The sequence below is a fragment of the Engystomops pustulosus genome, chromosome 3, assembly GCF_040894005.1.
Source record: "Engystomops pustulosus chromosome 3, aEngPut4.maternal, whole genome shotgun sequence".
Classification (NCBI taxonomy): domain Eukaryota; kingdom Metazoa; phylum Chordata; class Amphibia; order Anura; family Leptodactylidae; genus Engystomops; species Engystomops pustulosus.
Window position 1 is genome coordinate 80,193,392 of NC_092413.1, and position 13,287 is coordinate 80,206,678.

General features: G+C 39.6%; 1 protein-coding gene across 1 annotated transcript; it reads right to left on the bottom strand.

Annotated features, from left to right (window-relative positions):
• Positions 1 to 1,060: 1,060 nt before the first annotated feature.
• On the bottom strand, positions 1,061 to 12,999 carry TTLL2 (tubulin tyrosine ligase like 2). Its single transcript, XM_072141203.1, has 2 exons — positions 12,851 to 12,999; positions 1,061 to 4,813 (listed from the first exon to the last, which is right to left on the bottom strand). Exon 2 carries the CDS (start codon positions 4,779 to 4,781, stop codon positions 3,051 to 3,053), a length of 1,731 nt encoding a protein of 576 aa, XP_071997304.1. The 5' UTR covers positions 4,782 to 4,813; positions 12,851 to 12,999; the 3' UTR covers positions 1,061 to 3,050.
• Positions 13,000 to 13,287: the final 288 nt, after the last annotated feature.

Below are 13,287 nucleotides of genomic sequence, written 5' to 3' on the forward strand. Positions count from 1 at the left end.
AGGCAACAGTGACTCAAATCACCACCCGTTACAACCAAGGTAGGCAGAAGAGCATCTCTGAACGCACAGTACGTCGAACTTTGAGGCAGATGGGCTACAGCAGCAGAAGACCACACCGGGTGCCACTCCTTTCAGCTAAGAACAGGAAACTGAGGCTACAATTTGCACAAGCTCATCGAAATTGGACAGTAGAAGATTGGAAAAACGTTGCCTGGTCTGATGGGCCTCGATTTCTGCTGCGACATTTGGATGGTAGGGTCAGAATTTGGCATCAACAACATGAAAGCATGGATCCATCCTTCCTTGTATCAACGGTTCAGGCTGGTGGTGGTGGCGTCATGGTGTGGGGAATATTTTCTTGGCACTCTTTGGGCCCCTTGGTACCAATTGAGCATCGTTGCAACATCACAGCCTACCTGAGTATTGTTGCTGACCATGTCTATCCCTTTATGACCACAATGTACCCAACATCTGATGGCTACTTTCCGCAGGATAATGCGCCATGTCATAAAGCTGGAATCATCTCAGACTGGTTTCTAGAGCATCTTTGGGATGTGGTGGAACGGGAGATTCCCATCATGGATGTGCAGCTGACAAATCTGCGGCAACTGTGTGATGCCATCATGTCAATATGGACCAAAATCTCTGAGGAATGCTTCAAGCACCTTGTTGAATCTATGCCACGAAGAATTGAGGCAGTTCTGAAGGCAAAAGGGGGTCCAACCCGTTACTAGCATGGTGTACCTAATAAAGTGGCCAGTGAGTGTAATATATAATATAGTTATCTGGTTTTAATGGGTCAAAACAAAAATTAGACTCATATTCCCTGTATTTTTTTCCCCTTTTGCCTCCAGGGCCCTAGGGATCTTATAAAGTAGTATATTGATTCAGATATTAAGCCAGAACTCATTTTTCCCATTCAACTTTATTGATCCGCATTGTAAAACAAACTGAGGTTACCTACACATTGAAGACTGTGTAAGCTGTTTCGATAACTATTTTTATTTACAATAAGCAAATTCTTTATGAAATAGACATATAGGGCGACATTTATGAAAAAAACAATGTTTTAGAATAAATAGATTTATAATATGCTGCTTGCAAAAATAACAGATTCTCAATTAGACAGGAGGTATATTATCTTAGGTGCCATTAGCTTTTAATTTTTTAATTTCAGCTTCTTTTCTTAGTTTACTTTTTGTATATTTTGACCTTGTGTATACGTAAGCTCTCATGCACACATACATATTTTCTTCAGGTGATATGGCTGTGGTTTTTGAGGCTTACTCTTTCCACCATTTATTTCTATGGGCTCATACACACAGCTGAGGATCATCATCTCTGAGCCTAAGATAAAAAAAAAAATCAGAGCAGGTGCTATTCGTGGCAGTGTTTGCATTTGTGTTCTCTAATAGAAGTCTATGGGGATAAGAAAAATACTGACTCAAAACAGATGTCATCCATGTGCCGTCCCTATTTGTGGATCTGTTGCTCAATAATGCTCAATAATCATTTACCAACCACGGATGACACATGGCCCATTGTTGCGGATCTACAGCTCAGAAAGTATAAAAGTACACTGAAGACATGCTGGGGGGATATTTATCAAGTGTCTGAGAGCAAAACTCCCCTAGTTGTTCAGTGCAACCAACAAGAACCCATATTTCATTTTAGAAACTGCTGTGGGAAAATGAAAGCAGGGTTATGATTGGTTGCCATGAGCATCTAAAGCAGTTTTGCTTTCAGACACTTCTGATTAATCTCTCCAGCACCAAAATCGGATAAACAAGCCATAGTTTGCGACCCTAGATGAAATATGGTAGTGTACAGGAGGGCTAGGGCATAAACACACTTGCCATGATATCAGTGAAAGCAGGAGCTCTGTGCATCAGACGTCATGGAGTTCCTTTCCCGGCAATGTGGTCTGTCCGTGACACAGAACTTTTCATGTTCCACAATCACAGACTGATCCCGACAATTGTGTTTAAACTCTGAGGATTATATTTTTTGTATCGTTTTAGCATCTTTTTATTGTACTTTGCATTTATTTAGAGTACTTCTAAATCTTTATAAAATCATTATTTGTATCCCTTCTTCCCCACATTATAATGTTTTTGATCAGTGAGCCATGATAGTGGTTAAGACTTAAAGCTTTTGCAGGGGGTCTAATTCAGTAATGGAAATATTTGTGTAGGACATTTCTCAGGTTAAGCAGATGAAGATCACCTAACTGTGAAATTGTTTAACATCGAGGTACATTTCAGGAGATTGTCCACATTACCTATTATTGTATATGCACAACTTATGGGAATCCCCTACTCAGGGCTTCCTTTTGTGATCCAAAAAAAGAGAAATGTTTGACTGTCTCCAACTTTGGGAAGGAAATATGAAAATCTTTCAGGGTGGCAGCTTCATGACTTACTGGAAGCCCAATCACATGATGTGGGATAATAGCTAAACCAGTATAGAAACAGAATTCCAACTGTGCACAGTGCTGTTTCAATGTTGTATCTGGCACTTGTACCGTCCATATATTAAATCGACTTTAACAATTAACTTCTCTAGAAGCCATGGCAAGAGAATTGTCTAACTGTAGCTTTCCTTGACCTTTTTTTAAAAACTACCCTGCATGTATATCTTCATATACAAGTTATTTCCTATCCACAGTGTTAAGTATTTGGTATACTAGAATGCCCACCAATCATGTGAGACTCTTTTGCCCCTGACTGAATGGAATGGCTTCCATGCTGTTTGTAGCCAAGTACAACACATTATGGGGGTTCAAGAAACCCTTACTCTTGTCTTAATGGTTGGACCTCCCCTAATGAACTATTTCTATATATGGTATACCTCAAAATATAGAAAATACTACTTTAAAACAGCGCAGAAATTATATATTGTATCATACAAGATGTGCATGTATTTTCATATATTTTACCCTACATTATATATAGAGAAAGAAGGAGCAATTGAATTGAAGCTGATGGTACCATTAAATTAGTGTATCGATGCCCATAAGCTTTAAAATTCAAGCAAATTGTGTTAAAAAATTAGGCAACTCTGATATTTGTTGACATTTTTTGCATTATTTTCAACATTTCTTGAATTATAATTTTGACATCTGCTCCATTTTTTGAAGCAAGAAGTGAAGGTTGGTTGAAAGGAAAGATGAGTAGAAAAGCACCCACATGAGCAGGGGGCATTTGGGTTGAATCTGATATGTAGTACAAAGGGAACTGATGATAGTTAATGGCACTCCTGTGCGAAGTCCACACCACATTGTTTCCACCTGTCTTGGCTCTGGAAGTTCTTAGAACTAATGGCAGTTTTGAAGCACCTAATCTTTTAGGCATATTCATTTTTTCTCGTAGAATGGAAGTCAATGTCTTACGAGGACTCATTGGTGCCTTCCCACTTGATATAACCTCTCTGCCTATAATATCTTCATTTAATCCTAGTAAAGTGTTTTCTGTGATATTGCAATTACAACTTATCCCATTGAATCCCTTGTGGCCTAATGTTTCTTCACTATTTTTGTGTAGTTCACAATGTTGACAATAAGTACTTATAGGACTCTCCAAGTGATCAAAATTTTCTTTCAAGTTACCATGTTGTATCAAGTGTCCTATTTCATATTCATTAGAACTTTGTGTAATGATATCGTAAATGTGGGATGTTTCTTGTTTAGAAGACCTTAAAATATTAGAAAGGCTACTGGCTTTCCTACTTTGGTTTCTTTGCATATCAGTTGATTTGTAGTTGAGAAGGTCAATGATATCATTAATCAAACTTTTTTTTACAGTTACATCATTAGGGCAATCTACAGACAGTGCAGGGCTATAGTTCACCTCTAAAAGCCATGGCTTTAATGTATCATCAATTAGAATGTCAAAACCAAAAAGCTCAAAACAGTTAGGATACTGAGGTATGGATGGAGCAATGGATAGTAAGGTCATGGTCACTATGTTATATATTCTCTGCCAAAGTAAAGCATCATCAGCCTCTATGTTACGGAGATATGATCTAAACTGACCAAATGTCCACTTGCATCCACTCCCAACTCTCTCCTTGTCTGCTGAGTATGAGGTGCTGTACTTGTTAATACTGGTGTTGGTTAGATGTGCAAATATATTATCAAGTGAACTGAGATTGAATTTCTCAGTTGCAAATCTGACTAGTCCTTCTTGGTAGATATATATAGTTAGTGGACAGAAACTTGTAACACACACATAAATGCGTAGGTCAAATTTGTACCCAGATATTAGTAGTGGATTGGTGATATATTTTTGAACAATGACAGTAGAATCATAAGCCAAGTCCTTTAGATCTTGGAATATGAATATCCCCCTACCTCTTGACATATCAGTTGGTTTACAGATCCAATAACTGGATCTTTTTTCATGTCTTTCTTTGGTATAGTCAGCTAAAAATTTTGTATAGTCATTTGGTAAAATAAACACAACAGGACTAAACTCAAAATATGATGATCCATATACACCTTTCATTCGTTTTAAATGTCTGGCCAGACAGTCTTTCTTTGTCATCTGTGCTGTCTTTGGATGATGATTAAGCCGTTGCCAAGGCTTTATGTTATCATGGTCGGATGTTTGGAATGCTGATGTTCTCCAGTACAGGTTCCACTCTGTTTCACTTTGTGTCTCTTCATCAAATTCCTCCCAACCACGTTCCAGTAATACTTCCCTGACAATGCGTGGAGCATTGACATGAAGACGAAACACTAGAGCCTGTGATGCGTTGTCATCATCTTCCCTCTCAGCCATGATTGCATTTCAGTCTTACCATTAACTTTTGTCTGGAAAAGATAATCATCAGTTGAATAATCATATCATGAAAATAATCATGAAGCAAGTGGAGGTACTAGGCAGGGCTGGGCCCTATGGCAAACTTGAGGTTAAGGCTTCCGTCAACGTAAAGAGAGTCTAGCTGCACTCAAAACATAATCCGTTAGCAGCATGCGGTAGGAAAAAAACACAGTTTCATCTTAATTATTTTTATCTGTTGTGCCATTTCTGAGATATTTAAATTTTAATTCATATGAGGCAGAGTGTGCACCATGGTCATGTCCTTGGGACCTCCAGCATCGCTTCTCTCACCTGGACCACTGCCCTTTCTATCATATAAGCTTGAGATTCATCTTGAGAGAATCATTGGACTACACTGGAAGAAGAGGCAGGAATAGCAATGCCCAGGGTGTACCAACTGCCTCATTTAAATATGGATTAAGCATATCCTGTGGTTATTTTTTTACTTTTTTAGAACCCCTACTTTTTTCATATTTTTTTAAATTTTTTTAGAACCCGTCCTGTGGGGTGGGGGGTGGGGGGGGGTTGGGGTCTGATCATTAATACAATATACTGCAATACAACTGAGCAGATATTGTTGTCACAGGGCCTCTCTGAGGCCAGTAGTCAAAAGGGCCACTCCATAGCCAACTCCCTGTCCCCCTAAATAATTAGTGTAATATTTAAATACGAAAAAATATATATTGTACTACGTCTTTGTTTCTAGCTGAATCAGGACTCAGGACAGATATGAAGGAAGATAATAATGCTGTTGCCCTTCCCAGGTCAGAGTGTGACACAAGCAATGAAAAAACTGTGTCAATGGCATCTGTGTCTTAAAAATGTAGATGCTATTGACTTTGGTAGCTGCAAGAATAGTACTTGAGCAACTGGTTCTGTTCACATCAAGTACTTTTACTGGCAGGGTCCTTGCCATTGTGCCCCATTTCTGGGGAAGGAGATCCTTGCCATTGTGCCAGGTGTTGGGGCCCACCTGTGGGTTCACAAGTGGGCCAGTCCTAGCCTGTACAACACTATGGTAGTTATAAACAACTCCCTTCAGCAACAGACATCAGTTCTTCCTTCTCTTTAATTGATGATGTCACCATAATTAAGATAGCTCTCACCATCAAAATCTTACTTGCGCGGGCCATTTTAGTCTTTTAGTTATCTTCTGTGTTCTAATACTTTGTTCTACCTTCAGTTAGCAAACCAAGATGCGTGGTAGATAACAATTCTTGTTTGATTTCTATGAGTAAATAGTCTACTCCTAGCAATGAATGTGCATTTCTCTAATATAAGACTTGTGTGTTGACTTTCCAGCATAAATTTAAATATGTAAACACTTTGCAGGCATAACTAGAATATGCATCATACTTAATAAAGAGCTTTCTTTCAGACATTTAAGTGCAATGACCCTTGTATTTACAATTGTCAATGGAAGCTGCTCTCGCCTAGTCATGTCTATCTACGTCAGAGAATGATCACCTCCATTGTCTCTTAAACAGGAAATGTCATTGCAATCTTAAAAACTTTGGTCATTAAGGTTATGACTACAAAGATACACTACCTTTACATAGCTCCTTTTACTAGAATGCACACATTTGTGTGACTGTTTTTTTCTTTTATTAAATTTGATGTTATTGTCATGTAGCAGTATTGGAGTATAAAAATTGTACAAGAATGTAGAAACGGCAAGAATAGAATGACACTGTCATGGTTGGTCCCACGACCCAAGTCTCGGGTCGCAATGCCCCCGGTGTGCCCCTGCTCTGCGGCACATTCACTTACACGTCCTTGCTCCTGATTCTGGGTCCTCGAACGTGTGCATGCGCCCTAGGGTAATTGACGCTGGCCTTACCCAGAATTTTATTTAATGCAGCCTCTTCCCCACACCCTGCCATATCTTTGTGCCTCATAGCCTTAGAGAAAGCTTGTTCCTGATGCCCTGTGTGATTGTTTTGAATTCCCATTGTGACTTCGATTCCGTTCCTGACCTCGCTTCCGTGCTGCCTGTCCTGACCTTCCGCTACATCTCCGACTCTGATCCTGTGCTGCCTGTCTCAACCTCCTGCCTGTCCCCGACCACACTTCTGCTTCACGATTCTGTACTTCGCCTTGGCCTCGGACAAAGTCTCACTTGTGGAACGACCTGGTGGTACCACCCCACACCAAGTCCAACCCGCTTTGCGGCGGGCTCTGGTGAAAACCGGGTGCCACCGGTCCCTGGTATCAGCTTACATCATCGGCCGTGGTGGTCTAGAGGATCCACTACCACTGATCCTGACAGACGCACTGTTACAGAATACTCTATAAATCCCCCAACAAAATGTTAATTCTCAGAGCTCAACCAAAATTTACTATTGGGATTTCCAATGCAGATTATTAAACACAAAATGCACAGTTCCAAAATATTATGCACAACAAAGTTTCAAAACATTTTGTAGCTTGTAAAGAACTGAAAATGGTCATTTGTTGAATTTGCAACAAACAATAGGAGGTTTGAAAGAAAAAGCTATTTCAATCCAAAAAATCCTAACAGGTCAATTTACATGTTAACATAGGAACCCTTCTTTAATATTCTTGGATCCATTGAACTTGTGAGTTTTTGGAGAGTTTCTGCTTGAATTTCTTTGCTTGATATCAGAATAGCTTTCAGAGCTTCTGTTTTGATATAAACTACCTCCCACCCTCATATTTTTTGATTGATGATACTCCAAAAGTTTTGAAGTCAGGGGAAGATGGTGGCCATTGTCATGCATGAAGACAATTTTGCTCTGGGAGGCACAATTCTTCTTTTTGTGCCGTGGAAGAAACTGGTCACTCAGAAACTCTATATACTTTGCTGAGCTCATTTCCACAACTTCAGGAACCCTAAAGGGGTCTACCAGCTCTGTTTCCCATGATCCCGACCCAAAACATGACTCTGCCACCTCTTTGCTGACGTCACAGCCTTGTTTTTGATTTCAGTGAATGGGACCTCCATAACAGCCATAATAGTTATTAAATGTGTCTGCAATTAAGATTTATTGTTAATCCTAGTTCTTACGACAATCCAAGCTTTTTAAAATCCAATTGTCACAAAGGCAAAAAAAAAACTTATCTGGAGCTACATTTATAAAATATACAGTTCCTACTTACATACAAATTCAACTGAAGAACAAACCTACAGAACCTATCTTGTACGTAACAGGGACTGCCTGTATACTGTTATTATAGGGAGGTTTATCAATTAAATTTGATTTATACTCTAACGCAGTGGTGGCGAACCTATGGCACGAGTGCCAGAGGTGGCACTCGGAGCCCTTTCTGTGGGCACTCAGCACAGAATTTACCAGATAGGACTGAAGGCTTCCTACTGTTGTATAAGACAACCCAGGACGTGCCACGCTCAGTGCTATTTTAAATACACATACTTGGCTGCCAGGACTACAGGAGGAGCGTGGACAGAAGGCGTGTGCAAAGATGGATTATTGTTGGACCTCATGCTTTGGGTCCCCTGATTCTTCCTCTTTAGGGGGCCCTGGAGGAAAGCTACAATCCAAATGTCTCCTGCTTTCTATTGTATTGGTGTCCTCAGGACGCCAATACAATTGAAACTTGTGATACAGAAGAGATCAATAGATTACTGCTCAAACTGTCATGTTGACACTTTTCAACATAAGAGTGGGTTTTGGTTTTAGTTTGGGCACCCTGTATCTAAAAGGTTTGACATCACTGCTCTAACGTGTGTTGACTTTTATTATACTGACTGTCATTTGCATCAACCATTTAGGAAAATCAGAGATAAACATAATTTGCATAATCATTTGAAATGTGGTGTATACTTTATTTCACTATCCATATTAGGGACAGATATTTTAAAGAACATGTATGCAATATCCTGTACTTCTTCTGTAGGAACCTATTACCAGTTATAAATTACCCTCTGGTGACAGGTTCCCTTCACATGGTTATCAGATGGCATCTACCATGTGAACTGTTAATTAAAGTTGCAATTAAAGTATTTTAATATACAGTGTTCAACTGTACTACCCATTCATGTCCTAATTGGCTGGTCCCAAATCTATTAAGACATGAATAGGCAGAGCTGGATTCATCTTCTCCTAGGCTCTGTAGCTGCTGCTACTGGTAGCACTATGGTAACGGCATGTAAGGAGCCACCATAAGTGCAGAGATTTTAGTTGACTCTAAAGACACTGTGGTCATAGCAATTGCATGATCTAAATGATATAGCTTATGATATGATATTACTTTACTTAATTCTGCCAGCACCCTAGAGTGCGATCCCAAGGTATCATCTTTATGCCAAGACACCTGGGGGCATAAAGAAGGCCCTCAGAATGTCTTAATCTAGGTTACTATCTAGGCTCCATTTGAGTCTTGGATTGAGCTGCACAGGCGGTCCCCTACTTAAAGAGGACCTGTCACCCTGGAAAACCCACCCACCAAATGTGCCCCAAATGATACTCCCCCCAGCCCCTTTCTCCCTAGCCATTTTTTTAAAAATTGATTTAAACCGATCCGACCTCTTAAATAAGAGGTTGGTTCGTGTAATTGGTGTGCTGGCAGTCGGCCTTATTCATAAGGGGGCCGGCCAACACACCCCCAGCATGCCCCTGCCAGCGGTCACATTGTAGGAGAAGCTGGCTGCTGCACCGCATTAACAGCGGCTTCGGCCATATCCTGAACTCACATTGCCGGCCGGCTTCTCCTACAATGTGACCGCTGGCAGGGGCGTGCTAGGGGTGTGTCGGCATGACCCCTAATGAATACCATTGCCTGCCAGCACACCAGATACACAATCCGACCTCTTATTTGGTAAGAGGTCGGATCGGTTTAAATCAATTTACTACACATAAATTAACAAAAAAAAATGGCTAGGGAGAAAGAGGCTGGGGGGAGGATTATGGGGGGCACATTTGGTGGGTGTGTTTTCCGGGGTGACAGGTCCTCTTTAACCCCTTCCCGACATTTGACGTAATAGTACTGCATGGCGGGAGGTGCGTTCCCGCAAAATGCAGTACTAATACGTCAAACTTCTGGCCCCGGCTCCTGAACGGAGCCGGGGCCAGAAGCTGCGGGTGTTGGCTATATATTATAGCCGACACCTGCCTCTAAATAAGTAAATAAGATTTCTCCGATCGCGAGTGTTAACCCCTAACACGCGGCAATTACCGGGGGATTCCGCTGCTCCGATCGCAGCCCTGGGACTGCCGGTGCCCGGGGCTGCGCGATCCTCCTCCGGGTCCTGCCTTCTGACAGGACCCGGCTGTAACACACTGAGCATGCGCAGCATGCTAGGTTTGTTACATTACACAGTGTAATACATCTGTATTACACTCTGTAATGTGAAGAAGAGCTTGAACGAGCGATCAGTGGATCGCTTGTTCAAGCTAACCTGTAAAAGTAAATAAAAAAGTTAAAAACATTACATAAAAACATTTTTTAATAAAAAGAATTAATTAAATAAAGTCCCCATATTTGCCTAAAGACAAATATTCCCTATACACATGCAATAAAGTGAAAAAAACCCACAAAATCGCAAAAAAACCCCCCACATATTTGGTATCTCCACATCTGTAACAATCCGTACAATAACTCAGAAACATTATTGGACCCGCTCGGTGAACACCGTAAAAACAAAACCCGAAAAACACGCCAAAAATGTACATTTTTCATAAAATCTCTACACAAAAATGTTCTAAAAAGTGATAAAAAAAGTTATGTGCGCCAAAATGATACCACTGAAAAGAACAACTCAACACGTAAAAAATAAGCCATAAACTAGCTCTGTCAACCAAAAAATATTAAAGTTACATCTCCGAAAAGATGGTGATGCAAAAACAAATGAGATTTCCTCTATATTAGTTTTTATCCAGTAAAATTGTAAAAATACATGAAAAGCTATATAAATGAGGTATCACCGTAATCGTAGTGATCTGTAGAATAAAGATAATATAATATTTTTAGTGTACGGTGTACAACCCCCCAAAAATACCAAGAGTATTAAAATCTCATCAATAAGCTAATGACCCACTAAAATGAAGTATTTGTAAAGTGCGTCTCATGTCGCAAAAAATAAGCCCTTATATGTCCAAATTGCCAAAAAAGTTAAGATTGTATAGCCAATAAAAAGTGACAATGCATAATCTGCTCTGCATGGCGCAGCTCCCCCCTCAATGCCCTGGCGTGTGCCCATACAGCAGGTTACCACCACATATGGGGTATTGTTATATGCGGGAGGGATTGGGTATTAAATTTTGTGGAGGGTTTTGGTATTTTATCCACTTAAAATTTGTACATTTTTTGAAAAACACATTCATTTCGCCAAAAAAATTTTACTTTCAAAATTGCATCTGATTTTGTTTTAACCCCTGTAAAACAATTAAAGGGTTAACAAACTTCATAAAAGTTGTTTTACGTACGTTGAGGGGTGTAGTTTCTATAATGGGGTAATTTATGGGGTTTTACTTTTATTTAGGTCTCTCAAAGTGATTTGAAACCTGAGCAGGTCCCTCAATAGCAGGATTTTGTGTTTTTTATGAAAATGTGAAAAATCGCACCTAAAGTTCAAAGCCCCATAACATCTTAGAAAAATAAGAGTATGCATAAAAAACCATGTCCACATAAAATAGACATTTGGTGAATCTTAGTTATCAAATATTTTTGCGGTTATGACTATGTATGGAAAAATTTGAACATTTTGAAGTTCGAAAACCAAGAATTTTTCCAAATTTTCACCAAATATCTGATTTTCTCATATATAAATGCAAAACATACCACCAACATTTTTCAACTAACATGAAGTACGATGTGTCACGAGAAAACAATTTTAAAATCACTTGGATATGTTAAAGCGTTCCGAAGTTATAACCACTTATAGTGACACAGGGCAGATTTGAAAAAATGGGCCGTGTCAGGAAGGTGAAAAGTGGCTTCGGCGTTAAGGGGTTAAGAACACCCAACTTACAGACAACCCCAAGTTACAGATGGACCCCTCTGCCCCCTGTGAGGTGAAGCTCTTACTTTAGTCCCACGTTGAAACTTACACCTGTAAGTTGTCTGTAATGAAGCTTTATTGATAATCCTTAGTTGCATTACAGCAAAAAATATTGAAACTCCAACTGTCACTGGAGCAAAAAAATTTTTGGTCTGGAGCTACAATTACAACATATACAGTTCCCACTTACATACAAATTCATCTTAAGTACAAACCTAAAGAAGCTATCTTGTACGTAACCAGGGGACTGCCTTTACCTGTTTGCTGCTCTATGTTGTTAAACTTAAATATGTTATATATAAGCTTTAGGGGGGTCATTTATTATAGTGAGATCACTTAGTTGTTGTTTCTTTTACTTTTCCAGGTTTTTTTTTTGTTGTGCTAATTTATCATAAAGGTTTTGTGCTCTGTTAAATTGCTCATATTTATCAAAAGTAGTGCAAACTGGGCATAGTGCAGTTTGCCTCACTAATGTGCAGAGTGTGCCAAATTATTGAATACTGGCTCACAGTCTTCATCAATATGGTGCACCCTGCACTGCTCTGGAAGTGTGCGCCAGCTTTTTATTGGTGCACCTTTAACATACAGCGTGTGACACAATTCTGTTGAGTCACTATAATAAATGTGGCACATTATCGTCCTTTAAGAGCAGAATTTTGTTGTGCGGCAGAAAAAAGATAGTGCAAACACTTCATAAATACATATGCAAGCAGTTTTCAAGTTCTTTTCAGTTCAAAGTTAGACAGAAAACACTTTAATAAATGTACGCCAATGTGTTCAATCTAATTTTAGCTATTTTTGTTCGTGCAATATGCGCCTTCCTCTGATGGAAAAAAGGTGCAAATCAAACAAGCACAGCTGCCCTGCTAAGGTAAATAGGGCAACTTTGAACAACCATTAGAATAGGCGCAAAAAAGAGTGAAAAGAAAGAATAACAACTATGACCCCCTATAAATGACCCCCTATGAGTCCATACAAGGAGGTGAAGAGCATAATAATCACTGCAAGTCCAGTAATACTGAGGATAAGAGGATTTGGTAATCACCTTAGTTATTCTTCTTAATGTTTGGTCTCCTGTCTTGCTGCTTGTCCCTACTTGCGGCATTAAGTGATCAGCTCTAAGAAAGTAGCAGTTCTTTAAATTCTCCCTGACAGCCTGCACAGTGCCTCCCTCCTGCACAACTTCACAAAGGTTGCTATGAAACAGCAGCGCCGTCACCACAAGTGACAAAGGTCTTTACAATTGAAAGAAAAAGCTTAGAAGCAAAGTCATTATGATTATTTGACAAATGATTGCATGGTAACTCCATTTTATGGATAATATTGTGTACCTGCTTCATTTTATTATTATTTTGACTTGGACTATATCAACTCAGTTAAGAGTTAAACTTCTTGGTACTCTATATTAGGTGTTCAGTTACAGCCCTAGTGGATAACTTAAAGAACCCCAACTATAAGAAGGTGCTCTGTTTGTTGGCACAT

Coding starts and splice junctions, on each gene's coding strand:
- TTLL2 (XM_072141203.1), bottom strand. CDS start 4,781: ATGGCTGAGAGGGAAGATGATGACAACGCATCACAGGCTCTAGTGTTT.